Source organism: Enoplosus armatus, chromosome 18, assembly GCF_043641665.1.
Source record: "Enoplosus armatus isolate fEnoArm2 chromosome 18, fEnoArm2.hap1, whole genome shotgun sequence".
Taxonomy (NCBI): domain Eukaryota; kingdom Metazoa; phylum Chordata; class Actinopteri; order Centrarchiformes; family Enoplosidae; genus Enoplosus; species Enoplosus armatus.
Genome location: NC_092197.1, coordinates 14,078,449 through 14,103,252, shown reverse-complemented (window position 1 = coordinate 14,103,252; position 24,804 = coordinate 14,078,449). Strand labels below are relative to the sequence as shown.

The 24,804-nt window shown below is 40.1% G+C and overlaps 1 protein-coding gene across 1 annotated transcript; it reads left to right on the top strand.

Annotated features, from left to right (window-relative positions):
* The first annotated feature begins 3,850 nt into the window (after positions 1–3,850).
* On the top strand, positions 3,851–24,264 carry LOC139301730 (putative cytochrome P450 120). The gene is made up of 11 exons (XM_070925196.1): positions 3,851–4,222; positions 5,659–5,736; positions 5,935–6,019; positions 6,155–6,190; positions 6,572–6,711; positions 6,935–7,058; positions 7,761–7,905; positions 8,167–8,271; positions 11,272–11,399; positions 19,533–19,620; positions 23,814–24,264. The coding sequence occupies exons 1-11, from the start codon at positions 4,033–4,035 to the stop codon at positions 23,973–23,975; spliced, it is 1,281 nt and encodes a 426-aa protein (XP_070781297.1). The 5' UTR covers positions 3,851–4,032; the 3' UTR covers positions 23,976–24,264.
* Positions 24,265–24,804: the final 540 nt, after the last annotated feature.

The window sequence follows — 24,804 nt, the reverse complement described above, 5'->3', positions numbered from 1 at the left end:
AGAGTGGGCTGTGGGTTGTCATGGTTGTCTTGTTGAGCTGCCATTTCATTTTGATGATGTTTGATTACATCACTGAAATGGGAAATATTTCAAGTGAGATCAGTGAATGAGATCCTAAATCCATTGTCCACTGCTGCCATTTCACTAGCCAAAGACCGATTTTATCCGAACTTGAAACCAACATTCTGGACGAAATCTCACGAAATGATCTCCAATAATGTAATTAACATTCTCCATTGACAAGAAGAAATACATTTACCACCATAAAAAGGCACATAAACAATATTCAAACAATATATGTTCACAGTATTTTGGCACTGAACTATGGTAAGTAAGGAGGTTAGTTTTATGTATATAGAACTTTTCACACTGTAGTTACACAGTGATTTAGAGAATGGAGAAAAGAGGTGAGAAAACGGAGGAAATCTTTGTCCAACCTTAAGTGGTTTTAGTGGTTCTAAGTGTAATTTTGTAGAAATGTGTTGTCTTCCAACCCCATCATCAGACAAAAACATCAATGCTGTACGATCCTGAAAAACCCAAGATTATGTTCAATGCCAATGCTTAAGAGTGATCACTTTCTAAAGCATCTGCCCATGGCAACTATGTTTTTTTTAAGGTTAGGGAAAGATCATGGTCATGACAAATAAAATATGGTTACAATATGGTTAGGGTTAGGCAACTGAAGCAGTTGGTTAAGGTTAGGGAAAGGTTGTGGTTATGGTTAATACTAAAGTGAACACGAACTGCAGGTCTGTGACGGGAGGTGAACTCCAGTCTACAATCTACAGTGTATCAGAGCAGTTATCTTGTTGTACAGTGCTATTACAATGTTTGCAGTCAATTAAAAGTTGAATCAATTGAAAAGCAGCCAAATATACAGTAGCAGCAGCCGCCTACTCCTGCTGAAGAGGCGGGGTGGAGTGTGGGTGCACATGAGCTTCTGTGTGGATACAGTAAGTGTGTGTGTGTGTGTGTGTGTGTGTGTGTGTGTGTGGTTCTTGTTCCTAATATACAAACTATACTGTAATAAAATAACAAGGACGGAGAAATTGCAGCACGTCTGCGATGAAATGTCAGCAATCAGTTCACTGTGTTCGGGATAATTGAACAACAGCAGACCTTTTCATGTGTCCTGTCAGCCTGAAAGCATTTTGGGAGACGTTGACGTGAAACAAACTCTTGCTAATCCTTCCATGGATGTCTCAGCAGACCAACAGACCCAGGAACGACTGAACAGATGCCTATGAACCCTCCTCCTCTTGTCCCCCTTTTATGCACATCTACTGTATGTTTACCCATCCATACTCTCAGACGGACACCCTTCATAAAACAAGTGATAGGACCTAAAGTTCAACTACAGTTTAAGCACTTATTCTGAGGCCAGGTTTCTTTCAATATGTACTAAAAATAAAACAAAAACCCTATCTGTCTTAATGCAAAGTTCTCTGCCTGCTGCTCATTAACCTCTGCTCCTGTGCACCAATCAACTTCTTCTTCATAAAACCTCACCTAAATGTATCTACATGTATACCATTTCTAGAAGAGTCCTACAGCCTATATTTCTGTCTGTATAAAGGTCTCGGCACATGTACATTTTCATCATTTTTTGTGGCTTAAATAAAATAACAAATAGAAGTAACTACAAGTGGCAAAAACTTACTAACCCTAACCCTACCCTGTAGAGGGAAAAACCTAGTACTTATAATGACCATCAAATGTAGTTTAAAGGTAATTACGCTTTGTTTACAAGTGGGTTGACATACATCAATGATCATTCACGAACCAGTATGACAACAAATGGTATTTGGGGCTATGAATGAGTCAAGCAGTGAATGATAATTCAAACAGCCAAAATGAAGTGCAGTGCATTTGGTGACTGCAGATTAAGCAGGGAGAAGGATGGAGATAAGATGAACTCACCTGCTGCCGTATAAGTGTCAACAACTGAATGTGACGATGACGATTTAAAAAAAAAATGCAGAACTCTTGGTTGGCGACAAAACACAGGGAGCTGACTCTTACAAGCAAGTGTTCAGAGAAATGTGTCTACTTAGAGTTTTCAGTTCTTTACATTTTACTTAGTTAAACTGCCATTATCATTTGGAGAACTCGACACAGCAAAAAAATGATAATAATACAATATAATTCCTCTTACAAATATTTCAAACTTTAAAAAATAAAAAACAACATTTCATGTAACATGCTCACCTGTGCCGGGCTCCTCGCCTCCGCACCTCCGACCCAGACGCCCCAGTGCGGACTGGTGGCTCTCATGAAGAAAAGGAAAAACAAATGCTGTGTGCCCGGTGTGCACGAGCTGTGGAGGAGTGACACTGGGCGACAGCCTGCCTCGTGCCATTGAGAGAGAGAGAGAGAGAGAGAGAGAGAGAGAGAGAGAGAGAGAGAGAGAGTAATCGATGCTGCCACCGTGTGGCCTTATAATGCAATGACACAAACGAGACAGCTATGAAGCTACAGTTTGACGGCTGTAACTGAAACATCGAGGAGTGAATGTGTACTTCTTTGTTTTACTGTTTCAGTGTTGTGTTATTCAAATTAATACGAACTTCTGTCAAATTTGTTATTGGTAATTTATTAGTTCTTTATTCAATTATTTAAATGTTTGTTCAATATCAAAATTGTCAAATAAAATGTATCTTTGTAATGGTTGCCATTGTTTCATCTAAACTTTTTTTTCAGATTTTAAATGCCCATTAGCCATGACTTATTACTAGATTGCTGTAGATGTTAATTATTGTCATGAGCTTCTGTGTACTGCAAATATTAATATTATATTACTATATATTAAATATTGAAATGAGCAAATTATTAGAGCCTGAAGAACTATGTCCTATGTTCCTCTGCCAGGGTTTTTTTTGTTGGGCTCTGCAGGATAAGTGTCCTGAGAACTAAACTACACCTATGCAGTGGTATAACAGGTCAAGAGGCAGGATCTTGCATTCGGCTGTTGCCCCTCAACCAGCTGGCATTCAGCATGTTTATCACCTGCCACAGAGCACAGGAGCCCAGGCAAAGACCCCATCAGCTGTGCCTCTGAAGCTGCCTGTCCAGAGACAGCAGTGCCCAAAGCATCCAGACCAGCTGCAAGACTTTTCTTTGTCCGCCCTCATCCCAACATGGCACAGCCAGTGTAAGGGCACAATATACTGTCCTAATTCAGACTCTTTCCTAATGTTGCTGAGTCATTAGAATTAGATGAAAAGAAGGAAATGAGACTCGCTCAAAGGACAAAAAAACATTTTATTTATTTGTTTCCTTTTTTGTGTTTGCATTTCAAGGCTTCAGTATTACCATCTGTCATCTGTTTTGGACCAGCAGCAGTAATAGAGGTAGTAGCAGCAGCACAGTTAGGCGTAGCACTGCCAGGAGCCTTGGCAGCAGTACAGTTACAATAAGAGCAGTGTTGGCAACAGCAGTAGCAGTAATAGTCGCAGCAGTATTGTAGTTGTAGTTCTGCTAACAGGTGCAAGTGTTGGGGAAGATACTCTTTAAATATAATTAACACTCAAATTCATGTAATTCCCAATTCTTACTTATGCAGCCTTTTAAAGCATCTTAAATAATAAAATCTATTGATCAATTTTAAAATCCTTCTGCACCTTTAAGATAAACCAGAACACATCGGTGCCCATTAAAGAGGCGATCCAGCCATGGTAGTGCCAGTGGCTTATAGCTGTTGTAGTGCAGTACCAGACGTAGCGGCATACGTAACACTGCATTTGCGAAGACAGAACAGACGTAGACCTAAATTACGGGCAGCACCTGAACGCGTCACTCTCTGTGTTCCCCTCAGAGAACACAGTGGCAGCAGTGAGATAGCAGTAATTTGACACAGGTCGCTCCTGCAGAGCCACGCGGATTAAACGAATTAACAGGCGGTGAAAGCAGGATTTATTCTGAACCTGGATCGAGTCTTAATAAAGTTTAGAGTCACATCGATTGATTGAATCCCCCTTCAACTTAAAAAAAAAAAACCCGGCGAAATTGCGTCTCCAGCCTCGGCCCTGAATGTCTAAACTACCAGGAAATGCAGGTGTGTCGGTGCTCGGGGACAAGTCGCTGGAGTTTTACCGGGACCCGGTGAGCTTTTGCCGGCAGAGGATCGAGAAACACCGGAGCAGAGTGTTTCAGTGCCGCCTGCTGAACAGACCGACCGCATTCATCTGCTCCGTGCAGGGCACGAGAGAGCTGCTGTGTGGTATGTTGTGTGTGTGTGTGTGTGTGTGTGTGTGTATTAGTGTGTATGTGCACAGGTGAGCACCAGCATCTCACAGTTCAGCTCAAAGGCCATGTTTTATTCCCAGTGAGGAAAAAAACCCACACAAGGTCATTAATATTCTTGTGGTGACAAATGTAATAGTCTGTGGTGGTTAATTGAATTATTGGTGACTTTATTAGATGTGATACTTTTGTTTTAATCATGTATGTCAATACACAGGTATATTTTTACAGTGGAATAAGTGTAGGCCTATCTGTAGTTTCTAGTGATCTCATAGTGACCTTGTCTACTTTGCATCAGGGTAATGAGTCAGATTTTGCTCTCAGGCAAAGGAACAAAAGCAAATTTTCCTCTGTATGGAGTAAAAAAACCACCCCGGGATTAGTATGATCAGTCATGGGAAAGACTCGTGATGTTGCTGGAGAGGGGGAAGGGAGGATGTTACTGAGATGAAGTTTTATTATAGTCTAATTATAATCTGCTACCCCTTGAAACACCAACAGTTGCACTATTAACACTTTTGGAATATAATAACTGTATGATATATTAATTATTTTCCTAATTGTGAAGTCAACAGAAGTTGTAATATAATAGAGGCTGTAGAAAAGCGTCTAGGAATATAAGGGGGAAATAAGAGATTCAATGTCAATAAAGTTGCTATAAACTCACCTTTAAAGTACAATGTAACTTATTATAAGTAGTATTATACTGATTGTCACTGGACACAGCCTTTAAAGAAGGATGAAGTTTTAGATATCGGTGCTAATACTATACCTGACTTTCGGTACCGAAACCAAAACGTTATTTGCTTACCTGTACCATAGTCTGAGGAATATAAACATGTTTCATTTAACAGAATATGCCAAAAAAGACAATCTCATGTAAGAATTCTGCACATATAGCTTGATGAAATACCCAAATTAAAGAAATGGTCAACACTATATTGAGATATGAAAAAGCATTCAGACAATGAACTAGACTTTAAATACTTTTTATTTTTCTAGCAGATGTCACATGGGGGAAATAGACTTCGGAATATACTGCGGGAGTCTTGAACATACACTGATAGATACAAATATTTCCAACCCTGATTTCATAGTTTCCCTGTGTCATTTTGTAGTGATGTGTTGTTTACCCTGTGGATTTGATAAGAGGATTTATTTTCACTATTGAATCGTGGTATTTTGTTACGTTGTAACTGGATAACTTGTTACACCTCCAGCGAAGCATCATCAGTATCTCTTTCCCTCCTGCTAGCCTGCTTTGTTTTTAGCACCCACATCCCTGCAGACTGAATCAAACCCAGACGATGGACATTGTGTGTTTGATTGTGTACGGAGTGTGTGTGAACAGTATGTATATATATATATATATATGTGTGTGGTTTGTAATAAAGTTTACGTTGTGTGTTTCAGAGAAGTCCAACTTGTTTCTGAAGGATCCGACTGACCTGATGACCAACGTGTATGGTGACACTGTCGTCACCACTAACGGTAAACACACGCACCCACAGAAACAAAAGATATCCATAACAACAAATATATTAAAGTAAACAACGCTAACACTTGCAGCCACCGGTGATTGCTACAGTATGAACCCTACGCTTGTGTAATACAAGATATTAACTGTAAATGTGCTTAAAGTCAGCTCTGCAAATATAAACGGGACTAACTTGTATTTGTGTGTTTTAGGTGAGGAGGCGTGTCTCCTGCGTCTGTCTCTCACCAGCCTGTTCACAGGAAGTTGTTTGGAATCATCGAGTGATTATATCACCAGGTGGGCAAAGTGATGTTATCACAATAGTTTCCCCGCATTCATTCATATTATATTTTGTTGTTGTGGATTTTTTGAATTACTTCATCTTGAGCCTAAAGTGTGTGTGTGTGTTTGTCTGCCTCTTTCTCTCCACAGTGTATGTGAGCGCTGTCTCAAGGACCTCTCACTCAGGTAACACTTCACATAAAACTGCAACACTCAAACTATTTACATTTCTTCTTTCTTACAAAGCAGGATTACAAGTTGTTTCACAAGCAATACAACTAAATATAAAAGACATTTGGAAAAACAATTACAAGTAGTGACACAAAAGCAAGGTTGGAGAGGATGTGTTTCACTGAGTGCGTACACAATGAAGAAAAGTTACAGCAGCCACACAACAGTTATATGTTCATACAGCTTCATGATGTATGTTTTTATATTTTCAGCCCATTGTGGGATTGTTGATAGCATTCAATTCAGGTCTCTTCATATTTACATTACAGACTAATTGTTATGGGACAGCAAAGGTAATGTATGCAGCTAATCAATGTGTGACCTGTGTGTGTGTAGTGGCCAGCCAGAGTGTGTGTACTCTGCCTTTAAGCGTCTGGGGACAGAGTTGGTGTTGGGCCTTTTCCTGAACGTACGAGCGGAGGAGCAGCCTGAACTTTACCAGGAGATCGTGCAGCTTTGCACCCAGCATTGGCACGGTAGGAACACACACATATGGTAAAAACACACACTCCTTTCAGTTCAAATGAACTGCTCCAAAAACATGTAAATGTGTATATTGTAAGACACTCTCTAAGTAAGTCACTTTTGTTGTTCTGCAATACAGTATTGCAAAATCTCCCACTTCCTCTTTCACTTCAAGTGAATGAATACTACCTTTTGAGTGGTTGTGACCATCTTTGCATGTTTCAACACCTCCAGGTCTGATCTCTGCTCCGGTGAACGTGAAGGTTCCTCTGTGGTCGTCGGGTTTCTCCACCGCTCTGGATGCCAGAGACAAACTGATGGACATCATCAAAGACAAACTGGAGAATGACACACAGGGGTGAGGATGAGTATGTCTCTCTGTTCCTGTGTGTCTCTCTGTCTTTTTCTGTGTCATCATAGGCAGACACACACACACACACACACACACACACACACACACACATACACACACACTCACACTCACACACACACACACACACAGTTCCTAGCATAGACAGAAGGAACCACCCCACTCTTTCTCTTCCTCCCCCCTCAGTCTCTTGCATCCGCCCTTTTTTCTTTCTAACTTGCTCTGTTGTTCGAAGCGGGAGCACATCTGGGCTCTTCAGCTTCTCCCTCTCGTTTCTGCTTGCTGAAGATTGCCACTAGTTATGTCTCCATTAAGTTTTAAGTACATTTCTGGAAGTTCTTCAAAATAAAATGTGTCTCCGTCAACTACCTTTTTCCAAATCTATAATTATTTAGTAGAGGCATGTAACGGTATGTGGGAGCATAGCATAAATGCGGTTATCACAACGTCATGATGCGACACTTGCTACTCTCTCAACCCCTGTTGGTCAGGCCAGATACCTTTGAGACATACCTTTGGAATGCAGCAGCATTACCCACTGAAAATCATGATAGAGGCTGTTGATCTCTGGTTATGTGCTGATTTGTTGTTTATAGTAACCATGCTGTTAATTATTAATGATCTGTTGAACTTGGCAGCCTAATCTCGATGGTGCTCTCTCTCTCTCTCCGCGTCGTCGGCTCTCTGTAGTTTTGTCGGCTCTCTTGCTTCTTTGCCACTGCCCGACTCCAGCTCTGCCTCCCAGCACCTCCTGCTGTTCATCTCAGCTCTGATCCCCAAAGCTCTGGCGTCGCTGCTCACCTCCTTCACACTGGCACTCGGTGGAAACAAACAGGTACACAAACACTGCTCGCTTGTGGCTCTTTGGGTTGTAAGTAACATTCAACAACTCAATCAATCAACACTTATCCTGCAGAAAACCCTGTGATGTAAATGTGGGTTAATACAGCAGCGCTATACATTGTGTTTCTTTTCTTCCTGAGCAACAATGAGGCGTCTGTAATAACTATAACTATGTACTATAACATTTCCTGCCCAGTTCTTACTGCTTTGATGAAATAAGCAAACCAAAATCTTTCTACATGTCCATGAGAAGACACGCCAGCGAGCGATGGAAGACCCTGATTACCTGCACAGAGTTCTGCTGGAGGTTCAGAGACTTTGGCCTCCTTTCATCGGTGGACGCAGAATAGCTGATCAGGTAGGACTGTTCACCTGGGGACTGGTTTGAATCCTGAGTGAGTATTCCGTGTTTCTCGTCCTGTGTTCTGATTTTGAGAGATCAGTCAGCGTCACAGGGTCCTTTCTAAAGGTCTCCAATATGGACAAATATGAACTGGTTTCTGACAAAAATGTCCAGAGAGTAATCTAATCTGAAAAAGTCAGACATTATATATGTGATGCTGAGTTGTTTTAACAGAAGATCAGGGTTTTAAAAAGTTTGAAAAAGTGTTTCCAGCTAATAGAAAACACTGAGCTGTTGTGTAGAGGGCCAAATGAAATAGGACTCCAAGCATTTCATGCTTCACATTTCTGGCACATAGTAGAACATCGTAACAGTCAGTGCAAAAGTAGAATAAGCTACCAGTCCCAGGATTATTAACATTTTAAGCGACATAAAGAGCAAAAATAAGAGCAAGACAAGAGCAAACTATAGTACAACCTATCTATTATAGCATGTTAGGTGTATGGAAAACATTTTACAGAAAGAAATATGACAAAAAGTATTTTCTTTAGCTCAGGGTTATTTAGAGATAACAGACCAGGATTTTGTTTTTCCTATCCTCTACCACTTCTCTCCTCTAGATGGCGACATATCACTGTAGATGGTCCTCTCTCTGGTGTGCACTGTACAGTACTAAGAGTCACAGACACCTTACAGTGCATTATATTAGCCCTGCACTAAATACCAGTTTGGTCAATCCTGTAATGTTCAGTTTGTGTTGATGGTCATTTTGCATCAAGTGTCTTACAGCTACTGTTGGTGGGTGTCCTGTAACAAAGTCTTTGTTTTTGAGACTTTGAGCAGTGTTGCAGGTGAGACAGAACTCCAGTAAGACAAAGACAGCTAGTGAGTCCTATTACTAACGGCAACATGACACATGAAATGTCATTAGACCAGTTACAGAGGCATTCAACTGACATTCATTGAACCGGTATTTACAGCAGGACTGTTTTATTACATGTTATATCGTACACCCCTTGCAGGCATCATTTCCACATGCTCCATTTACTGGTGACTTGTTATCTAGGCAGGTTTGTTAAATAGTCTATAACCTTTATTGTTGTGTAAATCTGTGTTCCATTCACATAATCATCTTATATCCTGTAGGTCAACCGTATTTGTTACAACATCGATTGTCATTCATTAAAAAGATTGCCGGTTTGACATCAGCACTGTCAGCCAATAGAATCCCGCATTTACTCGAAGTCCCAACTCTCGATTGGCTGCTTACTCCGCGGGCGGGGCGGTAACAGCGTCTCCGCCTCCTCGTACACCAACTGATCACTGTGACCTCATCAACCAGCCTTATGCAACAGCCCAATCAGAGGCATTGATCCGTCTCTGCGATTGATCGGCTCCGCTCCCCCGGAAGGAAGGAAGGAAGGGAGTTTGGGGGGGGGGGGGGGGGTTAGCGGTGGGAGTGATGTGTTCTGGTGACACTGTGAAGCCGAGTGGAAAGTCATTCGTCACTTCTAGGAAACGCACCAGCAGACTTCGATTGCTGTTAGCCTCAGTGGGACACGGGGTCATGACGTGTGGGAGAACTTCAGAAAAGAATTCAAAGAATAGATTTGTTTCATTTGAAGCCATAAAATCCACAAAGGTCATGAAACAAAGAAACAAAATGCAGAGGATAATAAAATATGTTTTCTGACTCAAGCAGACCAAATTATTTGTGTTAAAATATACTCAAGTACTTAATTAGTGACATATATCCACTGGCATCCTGACTGTAACTACATCAAAATGAGTACTAAACTCCTATGTTTCATTCTGAAGTCGCATATAATATACTCTTTAAGTTGAATGTTATGATGAGTTCAATGTAGAAATGTATGGCACTATCTCATGCAGTCCTTTCTTTTGCTTTATTGAAGAAATGTATCAAATCATGACACTTCTGTGATGTTTTAATATTTGATAATTAACGAGGAACACAACCAGGAAGAGGGAAAAGTTGCTAATAAAAATAAGCAAGGGGGAAGTGCTGCATCTGAAGTGAAAAGAGTTGATGAGATGTTTACGTGTGCAGGTGGGGGTGTCAGAAAGAGAGAGATTATTAGTATTCACGATCAGGTGGAAAAAGTAGAAGCTCCATCCAGGTGGAACTAAGATATGCAATGGTTTGAGCAACTTGAATGTGTTGGTGTGTGTGTGTGTGTGAGAGAGAGAGAATTAACTCAGCGAGGGCAGAGACATCTCTCAGTGAGGAAGAAAGAGATTTGTAAAAGATTTTCCTCTCCAGCAGAGAGAGGCAGAGAGAAAAATGACAAAGAGGGTGGAGGAAAGAGAAACAGTGATCATGCTCTCTGGCAGCCCATTAGTGCAGCGAGTAATGGATGTAGTGAAAAGATGAATTAAAAGGGCAACAATTGGATAAGTGGTCTTTTTGCCCCAAGGTGGCTCCTTTCACCAGAGCTTAGTGAAAAACCAACTCAGGAAATTTTGTTCAAAATGGAATCGCAATTTTCATTTGAGCCAAACATCAGGGTTGAATAAGTCTCCCATTCATTTTGGTTCAAAGGGGTTATTAATAGCATGTTCTCAAAGTTGCGTATTTCACTGTTCCCAGTTGTGTGCAATGACACTGCTCACAAATCTGCTTTAAAATCCTGAACCTCCTGATCAACAGTTTGCAGATAGGTGTTTGATGTTGTAAATGTGAAGCAGGATTTTAGCATTTGCATGATTTTCCAGTTTGAAAATTGATTTATTATTGTTATTTATTAATTGCATATTCAGTCATCATTTAAATTGATGCTTCAAAGCCCCAAAGAACATATTTGGGACAGGGTGACATGCATGAAAAAATGAAAGTTGCATAACATTGATGGAGATTATCACAAAAATGATCATGACTAGGACTTTCTCTGACTTTACAATCCAGATATCCAATATTAAAGAAACGCAGAGAAAGAGAAAGTGAATGTCAACTAAATGTTTGTGATGTCTCTTTCTGTGTGTTTGTGTGTGTAGGACTCCAACCTCGCAGGGTTTCATGTCCCAAAGGGTTATGGTGTGATCTATATTAGCCACTCTGTCCACCGCGACCCGGAGGTGTTCCAGCAGCCGGACAGCTTCCTGCCGGAGAGATGGAGCGGAAGGTGAGGATCTTTATTCAGTTTAGATGTTGTTGCAGAAATATACTTAAGTGTACTGTGTGCTTCCCTCTTATAGTAAAGAGGTTCAGAAAATGAATAAGAAGCAGAACATACACAAGTTGTATTCTCGAATGAAAATATATATGAAAAGTATATGAAAAGGAAGAAAAAAGTGGGGAGAAATTCAAAAGGAATTAGGAAAACAAGGTGTATTTATGTGTACAGTATAATGTGGGTTTGTATGTGTGGTTTTGTTCATGTATTCATGCTGAGGCTGTGTCCCCACACATGGCAATGCTTTGCATATAAACTCCATTTCTAACAGCCAGTGAACCCTCTGACCCATGAAAAAAAAAACTTGTCTCTCTGTTTTGTTTTGTTTGTTTTGTCTGTCTGTTGTGTTACCACAACCCAACTCAACTGGGTTTTAGGTAGTCATCGTTTCCTTCTCCTTTTTATAGCCGTCTGAAATTGATGTTTGCTGTATGCTGGATTTGCGTGTTCAGTGCACCATGGCCAAAAAGGCACTTTAAATTGTGAAATTTCATGGTGAAATCAATTCATTTCAGTGAAATCAATTCATTTCAATGAAATCGTCACTTTCAGTCGATTTGCTTGTGGAGGGGAAGTAAATATGTGCACATTTTTTGTGCACTTTTGTCCAACTTTGGTGGAATTCGACACGCAAATTTGCACCTTTACCAATAGCAGGCTGTCTTGACAGTGCTGACCTTTGATGGAAAGCCAGAGAGTCCTAAATGGAGGAAGCTATCGTAGCTGTACAATGCTAAACGACACAGTACAAAGAAAAGAAAGAAGCACTGAGAGCCGTTGTGGCTGACTAGCACTTGCATTTTCCTGGCTTGCTAACATGTCATGTTTTTTTGGTCATTCATGGAGTCACAGCAAGTCAAAAACTTTGCCGCAATTTCAACTCATCACTGGTGACTTCAGGTTTTGGTTTCAGTCCTTTTAAAATGACGAATTGCTTCTGTCTAGAGCTGCCATTTTACATAGATAATCATCACAAAACAAGAAACAAATATTAAAGAAGAGGCAGAGAGACGAATTTCAACACCTTCAGGAACAGAAAATACACCAGAATGAAATTCAGGAAATAATGATTTTTGAGTAAGTCGTTCAACTTTGTCTCAAAACTGGAAAAAGTTTTGCTTCTTACTATTGACGCTGTTGTGTTCACCTACACATCTAGTGCAGTGTGTGCAGCTCTGTTCCCACACCCTACCTTTCACTCCGGCTAACTGTGGTATCTCACACACACACACACACAAACACACTGACCATTAGAAGGAGTAAGTGGGAGGAAGCTTTCAGTGGCCTGACACATTAAGGGTCCAGGAAATGCGTCACAAAAGCCATTTTCATAAAAACCAGAAAGAAAAAAAGAAGACAAATATAGCATTTTTTTTAATCAATATCCATTATAGTGCATAGTGTTTTTTTAAAGACTGGATAACATTTAAAAAGAAAAGGAATTAAGCTGGAGAGAAGAGAAAACACAGAGAAGGATGAACAAATGGATGATGGATTAATTTATATTGATGCATAGGGATGGATGACAATACAGTACACAACAATACACATTCAATGGTGGTTTGAAATGCAGTTTTCACCACAGGAGAAGGTGACAGTCTAGACCTACAGCATTTTCCAACATTAGACAGGAAGAATAACCACAAAATGTACGTGGTGCAGTGTGCTACTTAAATTGAAACCTGAATTAACATTAACAATATTCCACCCGGAAGGAGAACCTTTGAACAGCTAAGAGTGGTAGCCGTGAACCACAGTTATACCATCGCCACAGAAAATAGGGTACTTCTTTTTGAATTGACTTGCAGGAGTCAAAAGTATGTATTAAACTGCAAGTAACCGTAGCAACAGTAATACTGCTTTAGTAACAAGTGTTATTAAGTGGAGATTTAAACTGTTCACTAAATTAAAACAGGTTGCACAGACATTAGTTCTTACATAGAGACTAAATCTTCACTCCTTCTAACTGCCAGGTGTAACTGATGACAAAGCCAACGTTAGCTTGCTAATATAGTAAGAGCCGTTTAGACTGCTTGGTATAAATTATGCTAAAGCTTGTGATGCTACACTGACTTCCTGTTTATGCTGTTGATTGGTTTTGACTTGCTAGTAGTTACCAAGAACTAAGGAAGTACTTCACACTCAGATCTAGTGATGGATTCACGAGTAGCTGGTGCAGTCTGATCCAGCTGTGCTGAAACAGACCTAATCATGAGATCCTTTTGCAGAGTTGTGCTTTCTCTAAATAAATATGTTCTCTTGTGCTTTTCTCTAAATAAATAAATAAAGCTATTAACTATTACTAACTATTACTAAAAAAATAGATATATTTTGTCTTATTAATCCTTCCATACACTGCAGATTAGTAATCAACTTTGTCTGGGGGTCTAGACTGCAGCTTACTATATGATTCTGTTTTGGAAAATCACGCTGCTTAGCACCGCACATACATACTCCTACATTGTTACCATAGCAACCGATGCAGACAGATTAACAACGCCTGAGGACACAAATCTAACCTGATCACTTTCACGTATACTGTCCAGCACAGACAGAGACAAAAAAAACAGACTTTTTGGCTTCTGAACGCAAAAGAGATCCACAAAGAAACTGTTGAAGAAGTGCTGTGGGTCGCCATCCGTCGGTCGGCACCCCCCCCTCTCTGTCTGCTACCTGTTCTGGTAAAATGAAACCTGATCTTCCTCCTTCACTAATTCACTCTCTCTGTCAACTGTTTTTCTATTCATCCACTTCCTCCATTCACCTGTTTATTCTCATTCATGCTTCTTCATTCAGTCAGGCAGAGCAGAGCAGGGAAAAAAATCTATGAATGTATGTATGTAGGTAGCTGCTGCCATGGAAACCGGTCACCTGACACCGTCTTTACCAATCGGGATTCCCTCTGTGTGTGTGTGTGTGTGTGTGTGTGTGTGTGTGTGTGTGTGCGTGTGTGTGCGTGTGTGTGCAGGGTGGGGGAGAAATGCCCTGTGGAGTGGGATGGGATTCAGAAAAATGAGTCAGAGAAGATCCTATCCTGCTTTGTGTGTGTGTGTGTGTGTGTGTGTGTGTGTGTGTGTGTGTGTGTGTGTGTGTGTGTGTGTGTGTGTCAGAACAAAAAGAGGGTGATTCCTCTAAAATGTCCTCTTTTAGTTTGGGGCTTCCCTCTATCAGTTAAATATAACCACCATAATGAAACCCCTTTTTAATGGAACGGACAGTTTGAATCAGTGAAGATAAATAAAATAGACACTCAAGCACACACACGTTTAACTGCATCAGTTTAAGCAATTTTACCGGACGGATTACCCCCTTTTTCTGTCCTTTTTTGTTTGCTGCTGCAAACATGATCATAAAGCAGTCTCTGATCATCTTGCACTGCTTGGTGACGAGGAACATTTTTCAAGGTCAAGACATTATTCATTTTCATAGACAAACTCTCAGTGTCTCAGTATATTTTGTCTTGATGGGAGGATTTAGATGTGCATACCTATATATTATTTTATTTTTGCGACAGCAGAAACATCCACTGGGCAACCTTGTGGATTTATCAAGGTTAAAACTATATTCTCTTACCTCATTCAAAGAAATCTCAATGGTCAAACCATTAATTCACTTCAAGGAAACACTACAATGCCAAAAGGAGATCAAATTAGATTGTTATTAACAAAGTAAAAATAATTACATAATTAAATTAAATTAAATAGTTGCATGTTTTTGATGGTCTACTTATACACAACACAATTTTAACTTAGTACTGGCTGCCATTTAAAATTGACTGAAAAGTGCGTAAAAGCAACAGAACACTATTCTATGAATGAATAGACAGGTAGCTGCTGCCATGGTAACTGGCTACCCGTCACACCCGTTTTTACCAATGGGGATTCCCTGTGCACTTTGTGTGTGTGTGTGTGTACATCCACTGCAGGATGGGATGGGGTTAAGGAATGAGTCAGAGGAGATTTTCCTTGAGACAATATGATGTAAAATCTAGCAAACATATTCTGAAAATAGACAAAGAAAGATAAAGTATGAAATGTATGCGTCTAATGTATACATGGATTCTGAGCCTTAAAGGATAAGTCTGGTAATCTGTTAATATTTTTCTTACAGTCAACAAATCCCAATGAAGACTAAAACTAACAATTAATTGCTCCTACTGATAAGTATTGTCTGACTAGCTAACCCTGATATATCTTATTCATCATGCCACGCAGTAGCTCTCATGCACTGAGACATGCTTCATAGTGGCTTAGTGACCAAAAAATGCACTATTTACTTCTGTTGGAGTATCTTTTACTGAAAACTACAGTGCCCAGCTGTTTTAGGAAATTATTTAGCCTTTTTTTAAGATGAAACTATATACTGTGCTTGTGACACGATTCTAAAGATTTACTTCTTCAGTAGGAACCAATTGGCTTTCTGCTGAGAGACAATTGTAGCTGCAGGAGATTCGATGTTTGGATTTATCTATATATGTGTATTAGTTATGTGTGTTAACTGCTGTTCAAACTAGTGAATTATCCCCAGGATGAATAAATGAGCTATCTGTCGATGTGTGTGTGTGTGTGTGTGTGTGTGTGTGTGTGTGTTTGCTGTATCTACTCTTCGAGCCCTCCATTTATCTTCCGCTCTGTTTCTCTTTCCTCCTACCTGCTTCTTTCTCTGCTTCTCCATCTGTCATTCTTCCTGGAGACTATTTTCCTGTCTGCCTTGATAGTTGCCTGGCTCCTTTCCTTGCCACCTGGCTGTTTAATGTAATGACTGCAGTCGTGTTACATAACAAGCCCACCTACAATAATGACAGTTTAACCACATTGTCTGTTTATGTGTGTGTGTGTGTGTGTGTGCGATAGTTGCGTATATTGTCCGCTGTGTGTGTCCTTGTACATACTGTATAGCCTGTGTGTGCGTGTATGTGTGTGTGTGTGTGCTTTTCCAGTTGGAAACAAATAGCAGAGCTGGCAAGTTAACATCCTATCAGCCCACGCAGGCTCCGGCCGTAGATAAATGAATCGGAAATGCTACCAAACACAGATAAAAATCCACACTACTGCAGCGGGTTATGTTGCTAGTTTTAGATAAATCTGAGAACAGGGAGTTTCCTGCTTGTCTACAAGAAATACTGACATGCGTCTGTTTTCATTTGAAGTGTTAAATTGCAGATTAGAATGCAGCTTCGAGATCAGTATTATATTCCCTATTTCAACACATCAACCACTGTTGAGAAATCATATTAGTCAACAGAAGTCCCTGAAGATAACTTCAGGTCTGTTTGTCATGGTCTGTGTGTTAATGGACTTGTTCAATTCATTCACACTAAAGTCTTGATAGCAGATTGAATGTTTTGGTAACTTTATTTTATCAGTTATTCCCTATGATTTCCTGATGGTTTCCTGGAAACAAGAATGTAATTTGGTACAGTGCAAGTTATTTTAGTTAGTTCAATTAGTTTGTTGATTTTAGAATTGATTTCCTTGAAAGAGCTGCTCCATTTAAACCCTTGTAAACATGTCTTCATTATTCATTTATAACTGGAAGTGTTGCATGTTTCCTGACCTGCTGTGCACTAGTAATAGTTTAGCATTTGGAATTAATTATTGGAAGACTACTAGCTGATGACTCTCTATTTTATCCTTTATAATTTCAAATTACAAGGTTCCTCAGAAATTATGTGTAAATCTAGGAATTTGTGGAAGTCTTAAAATTACTGCATTACTGGTTGTATTAAAACCCACGGCTGGAGAGAAAAAGGTTTTCTGGTAAAATGAAAAACTGTTTTTAAAATGCTCAATTTGTGCGAAAACGCATGAACTAATTGGCAAAAATATCTTTTATGTATGAGTTGTTACTTCAGCAAGTTGACTTACAACAACTTAAACAGCTGCGTTGATCTCATCCGCACTTTCACCCCCTTTTCAGTTTTTCTTTTTTTTCATGAATGTAGCTAGGTAGCTGGCTAGCTGCCTACTAAGCTCTGATTGGCCAACTGTTTCGCTAACTGGGGGCAAAATCCATCAATGGGCACAACATCAGACCTTGTTTTGAACATTGATAAGTGTTCAAAACAACTTGTTTTGAAGCTGTGCTGCTGAGTGACACCAAAACCTGACATAAAAAAAATCTGCCATTTACCATTGATGTTTTAGATCACTGAAACATTTTCTGTTATCGAACTCCACGGGTAAAACTTAAATAAATGTCAATGTGATGCATCCACGTTCAGCAAGTTATGTATTGGAATATGAAGATATAAGGAAATACACCACTAAACAACAGCATAAACCCAGACATAGAATATTTCAGTGCTGTTTTTCTTATTTCAGAGGCCCTTCTTTTCAAACTAATACTTTATTTGATGTATTAAATGTCTTCTTGGCCTGAGAGCTCAATCATGGCATTTCAGACTGCTCTCTCATTACACTTAACAGTAGAAAAATTAATTATACTGTACAATAGATTATACTTCTTAAATTTACTTCCCATCCATTCAGCACATTTGATATAGCCTTTTGCTGGACTGGTAAGACTTTCCCTCTCTCCGTGTCTCAGTATTACAGATTTGTATTGTACACTACACGTCTTACTGTTTCAGGATGGGCCTAATAGTACATTAAACCATTAGACAGATGCTGCAGAGAACACTAATATTCTACCTTCTCTGTCTGTCCCCAACTCTCACACACACAAAGCCTCTCACACACACTGGACCCAGACTATACACACCACTAATGCTTCCTGCTTGCCTTTAATCAGAGCTCAGGTTTCAGGAAGACAGGATGCATTAGTGGTGAGAGGGGAGAGATGGCCTGCATTAGGAGGCTGTTGACAAACCTGTCGGCTGGAAGCAACCAGCATCTCTTTATTTTAAGTATATTTTTAGAGGAGTTGCATTGGAAAGTGACAGCAGGTATGGCAGAGAGAGTCAGACAGGCAACATGTGTGAAGTTGTGACAATGATTCAGGCCCATGTTGTGTTGTCGTGCACCTTATGACTTCATTCTATCCGGAGTTTAGGCAATTTTGACTTTTCACATGTGCCACGAACTTGATGGACTGCTACTAAAGGTCAGCATAAAACACAAAACCAATTTTAAAAAGTAGTTTATGAAGCCTTTAGATGAACAAATGTAGGAGATTAGTATTTTTTAGGAAACACAAAATGTAAAATAAGTATCAAGTATAAAATGTAAACATGTTAATCTTAAAACAAGACTAAGAGTATACAGCTTTGCCAGCAGCTCAGTGACAATGTGCTTGATATTGACTGGGTATAATATTTACCATTTTCACCATCTTAGTTTAGGCAATTAGCAAATGTTAGCATGCTAATTAGCAATAAACACAAAATACAGCTGAGGCTGATGGGGATGTAATTACATTTGCTGGCATTTGGTCATTAAGTATTGGACAGATTTAATTTTGACCTGATGGTGGCGCCACATGAAAAGTTAAATGATCACCAAGGTTATTAAAATTAATCCTCTGGGAACCATGAATGTCTGTACATCCAACAGTTGTTGAGATATTTCAGTCTGGACCAAACCATCACTGCCTAGAGCCATGACGCTAGCAAAAGTCAGTATAAGATGTAAGTAAATCAGTGAAGAAATGAATAGACAAACAGACCCAGACAATATTGCACTGTATTCCAGATGACAAGTGAAATATTTGAACAGCCAAAGCAGAGCGCTTTTGTTTCAGTCTCCTTCTCCACAGTGCCAGATTTGATCACATCTGCATTCATGTATAACTGGCCACTATTCGGGTCCTTTCATTGGTTGAGAGACGTCTCTCTATGATGTCACATCTGATGGTCATCCTGAGGATAACAGCGCCTTCTTTGACAGTTTTGTTAGAAGCACGAAACAGAGTCATGAAGTGGTCATTATTCTGCTGAGGGGCCGACTATGAATGGAATTCAAATCAAGTCCTGTTGAACAATACAATTGAGCTCTGATTTGAAGATAATCATTTTTTTTAAGTTTTGTGTTCCTCTAACTCTTGAAGCTTTGTCAGTATTGATTTCTTTGCACACATTTTGCGTTAGTGTGTAACCATGTAATGATGTTTTTGTATGTGCAGGAATGCAGGCCAGGAGCACTTCCTGTGTTCCTTCGGCAGCGGGCCCAGAGGCTGCATTGGAGTTAAACTTACAGATGTCTTCCTTAAGGTGACTCCATTTCTTTGCTCACAACACTGCCATGCAGAAACACCCATAAATACACTTTCTCATTAGTGCCATTTCTCATTTAGTCTGAGACATTGTCTTCTTCTTGAACGAGGGAGGTAAAAGATTGTCCTTTCCACTTCCTTTCTGACTTTCTGTTGCATTTAATTAATGTTCTTAAGCCACAGAAACAGACACAAAGAAGAAGTTAAAATGCTGAGATGTTGAGACATTTGTGGTTTAGCAGCCTCAGCTCTGCATTTTTCATTTTGAGCTTCTTGGTCACATTTGGGGGGAAGTCTACTGGACTGATGGAAAATTTACTTCCAATGTGTTTATCCTCTTTAGAGATGGAGGAGAGGGTGCAACAAAGCTGATGTAAAATATAGTCTAAATTTGTAGAAATTGTACCACTTAGGTTGTTCCCATTTGTCCACAGTAATTAGACCAGTACAACTAAACTCTTCTGATACTGCTTACTGTAGCTGTGTACATAAAAAAAATAGTGTGATTTAAGGATGCCATTATTAGTATGGGAGATAATACACACTGTATTTTTAATGATTAATAATTGTGAATGTTTTCACCAAAGGGATAAAAATGGGAAATTGCAACAAAGAGGACGCTGGCGGAGGGAAGTGAAAATTAGGAAGAGAGTACTACTCATGGGAATGATGAAATACTTGGCTGTGTGTGTGTGTTTATTAGAGATATCAGACGGAGAGCCAGAGTACCCAGGTACAGACTGTCTTGTTTAAACCACCTGCTGGTCCCCACGGCAGCACTCACCATAGCCACCATACACACACATACACGCATACAAGGCCTATGGAAGGCACCAGAATAAGACAGGTGTGTCACAGGTGTGACAACAGGAAGGTGGGAGATTTATTTCCCTTGTGAGGATGTTCCCTCTAGAAACAGCTGTGTGTTGTGAGCCTTGACTCTGGGGGGGGGGGGGGGGGGGGTAACACCAACTAGAAAACAACCACTGTGAGTCAGTGGATTGCCAAGGCTTTAACTGGAAACTTCTTAAACTGGGTCGTAAGCATCCCCTCTGATTATCAGTAATCACAGCCAAACCTCTTGTCGGTTAAACAGCTGTGATGAAATGATTGAATATTTCATTTTCTTTGTTACAAGCACCAAAGTGAAACTTAATGGACTCAGTAACTGTTGCAAGCATTCTGTTCTCGCAAAGCACATATGCAGTTTACAATGATAACAGGAGCAAATGTTTTTTGAAGCGTTTCCTGATTTCAGACAGCAGTAGATAAAAGCAGACTTCTCATTTCTAGCCAGTGGCTGTCAATTTGACTGACTGAAGGTTTTGCTAGCAGTTTTTATCAGCTGCAGCTAGCCAGCTAATTAAGCTAACTCCGGTGAGGTGACTCCTTTTGAAACAAGAACCCTTTAAAAACATCTTAAATATGTTCTTGATAGCTACATAGATGACATCTTGCTAAAAGGCTAGAGCTAAAGCTGGACGTCTAAGGCAAAAAGTCGGCATCCTCACAAGCTGATGATCCATGTGGAAGAATCATTGTTCTTGTACTGCAGTGTGGAGGTGGTAGGACACAGAGCATGTATTTTATGTTGTAATGCTAACCTGATTCAACCAGTTATTCTGGTTTTTCACCTCCAACGGCTTGATTTGTACAAAAGAAAATGTAGTTCTGTTGTATTTTGAGTCAATGGGCTACACTGCCTTTTTTTCATGACTTCATTCATTGCCAGTTCAACTGCTTATCGTTGCTGTTTCTCAATGAACACGGCAAGAAAGACCAGACTAGAGAGCAGAGGGAGGGAAGCAGATTGCACCAGTCAGCCAATGAGGGGCTTATCTCAGCAGTTCACATCCGTTGAGTCAGACTGTTAACTAACACACTTAGTGTGCATGTTATTTAACCTTGGCTGGTATATTACAGTCACTAGGACGGCATTTATAGGTTTTTCTTCTCAGATTATTAAAGAGCAAAAACAGCAACACATGCACACAAACATAATATGGATGGAGGGTGTTACTGCAAGCTATCCAAAATGCAACAGTGAGGGATGACTCAATCCTACACACACACATACACGCACACACTCATGAGTCATTGTAAATGTTGGGCCTGATTGAATGGAGCTCAGGTGAAATGTCCAAAGCGGTTTAATGATCTGCTCTCTCCGCATTCAGCAGGACAATCACATCTCATTATTTAGAATTGGATTACTTATTCTAGATAACCAGAGGCTGCTTGTTTTTATTGCTTAAGCAAGTGGCATGAATGGGATAATGTAGGCAGAACATTGCTCTCCAAATGGACAATGGGTAATGATCTTCCCTTTGCATATGTAAATATATAGGGAAGCTGTAATTGAGGTTGAGATTCATTAACCCATGTTGTACCACTATTATAGCAATTCATGGTCATGCTTTAGTCAATAGTGGGCACATATTAAGTAATCAATACCCAGCAGGTTATACTGTAGATATGAGAAAGATCTGGTGGATTTGATCTTGGAACTAAAATGGTGGGCAACAATGGTCCAAGCGGGCAACAAACATGATCAGTCAGACGCTCAGACAGGTTGTTAACAAACAGTTTATCCAGATTATCCAACTTTATTTGGAGATAAAACCAAAAGTGAGAACACCTGTGATGTTGTTAATAATCCCTCTTTGCACAGAAAAACAGCTGAAGTGTAGTGGTGAATTCTGATATGAATGTGATTTCATTTGATTCAGAAATTTTTATTTTAATTATTTTTTAAATTTAAATGAATGAAATGTAATTACATTTTTAACTAAATTACTTTTTTGATATGATTGAATGTTTCATTTTATTTCTATTTTATTTTAATTACATTAAATTATAATTATTCACATTTAACATTTTTTGATCTCATCTATTTAAATCTAATCTATCCAGTCTCGTTCCTTTTCACACTCCTTTGCATTGATGAATATTTTATTTCACATTCACTGATGCAGGCCGGTCAACCAATCACTGTAGACTAAATTAATTCTGAAAGGTGATGTCATCCATAGCAACAGGGTCAACCCCGCTCTTTCTTTTAGCTGAGGAGTTCTCTCAGTCCCTCAGCCACACTGCTGTGTGATAATATAATAAAATAATAAGAAACATACAGTCCATCCGCCACCTTGTTCAGGTTCATTTTGCATTAATGATGCTCACGTCGAACCTCATCTCTCACTCTAACATGCTCCGTCGTGGCTAAAACACCAGAGCATTTGGCTGTTTAAAGTGTGTCTGATTGGTTCTCAGCAGACTGACCACTTGCACATACCACCACACACACGGGAGGGCGTGACCAGAGTAAAAAGTAGACCGCAGGGATCTAGGTCAGAGATGTGACTCATCTCCTCCTTGCTTCATCCTTCCCCCTTTCCTCCTTCCTCCCACCCCCAACCCTCATCATCCTTCCTCTGTTCCCTCACTTCTTTCCTCCCTTCCTCCATCACTGTTCATTCATCTTACTCCTCCCCCTCTATCAGGAAAATCTTCATTCATAAAGTGGAGGGAGGCGGGGCAACCGACTGTGACAGATGGATTCGATTGGTCGGTTCTGTGGCAGAGTGTCAGCCAATGGGGAATGCTGGCTATGATATCACCAGCTGTGGAGCTCTGAGTGCACTTAGTATGTGGAATAAAATAGAACAGACCATTTAGGTTTTTCCTGTCTTGTGGTACCGTAGTTTCAACTTTTCCACAAAAGACTGGAGATGGAAGGAGTGCAATTTTGTGACATTTTGTCGTAAAATGAGAATTGTACACAGTTAAAAAGCTCTTATTGAGCTCTGCTAGTTTTTCAAATGAGCGCAGATATAAATAGTGTTTATGATTTGAGTCATTTCTGCCGCCAACAAAAGTCCTTTGGACCTAATGTTCTGTTTCAACTTGGCTGCTTGAAGGTGTTGCGTTGCTATTTTCAAACCTGGAAAACAACATACAAACAGACATAAAGTGGTATGGAGGCTGAAGCTTTACAAGTTGGAGACTTACTCAGCGTTGGCGGAGGCTCTTGCTCTGCCAAGTGCCTTCTCGTTTAACATTTTGTCTTGGACTGCTGTAAAAAAATAGTAAATTGTCACTTACACCTCTCAACTCTAAATATCATCAGGCAGAAAGTACCCAAAGTACTCACACATTCAGAAAACGTTATTTTTGTGTTTGTTTTGCTGTCAGGAAGCGTGCATGTACCTGTTAAAGCAGTACGACTGGTGTTTGGACCCTCCTTCGCAGGACCTTGAGTACAAATGGCTGCCTGTGTCTCGCCCCGCCAACCCCCCCACCGTCTCCTTCACCCGACTGGATCGCACCGGATCTGACAGGAGCGACACCGGCTAGGGATTCACAGTATGTTTAGTGATATACCTGCTGATAAGTTGGAGGAAAAAAAGAAAAAGAAATGAGCGCTAAAAACTGTGGAGGCCAAATATGCCTGTCTAGAATATGCAGAAAGAGCTGGAAAACGTGAACACGCACAGAGGGAAGCCAGCAAACTGCGAGGCTTTCCCCTGCTGCGTATAATACAGTAATTGTCCTGGGGAAAGCCGGGGAGTGTGCTGGTTTCACTCTGTGTTCCTCTGCCAGATATTCTGCAGCTTTGCTTGATGAATCTGCAATGGAGGACAAAATAAATGACTCATAATCATTCTTCCATTGTCGAATCTGACACTGCTAGACAGCATTTCTTTGGTCTGTTTTTTAATGAGTCATTTATTAAAATTAGATTCACCATGAAGTCTTATACATCAGACGTCGCCTCTAGGTTGAATTGAGTTACGCCTTCCTATATTCGTTTTTTATGGTGGTGTTTGTTGTGAGCAGAAATTGAAATCACCTCCAAAACTGCTGCTGTGATATGGTAGAAATTGCATTTTTTTTTCCTCCTTCACTGCAGTATCAATATTTAAACCAAGCAAATCCAAGGGAACACACACACGTGCACACACGCACGCAGAGGTAAGCCCTCAGATTCCATCACTGACTGCAAACCTGTCTCCCCTCCCCCCTGCACCCCCTAGCAACCACCACTGCTTAGCAACAGTTCGTCATACCGACACTGACTTGCTTCCTTTTAGTATGCAAGTCTCACACACACACACACACACACACACACACACACACTAACCTGGTTATTTTTGAAAGCAGTTGGCAGCGATACACACACCAA

Excerpts from the sequence above, each read along its gene's own strand:
- LOC139301730 (XM_070925196.1), top strand. The coding sequence starts at position 4,033 with ATGTCTAAACTACCAGGAAATGCAGGTGTGTCGGTGCTCGGGGACAAG. Across the intron at positions 4,223-5,658 it reads CACGAGAGAGCTGCTGTGTG|AGAAGTCCAACTTGTTTCTG; the intron begins GTATGTTGTGTG and ends TGTGTGTTTCAG. Across the intron at positions 5,737-5,934 it reads CACTGTCGTCACCACTAACG|GTGAGGAGGCGTGTCTCCTG; the intron begins GTAAACACACGC and ends TGTGTGTTTTAG.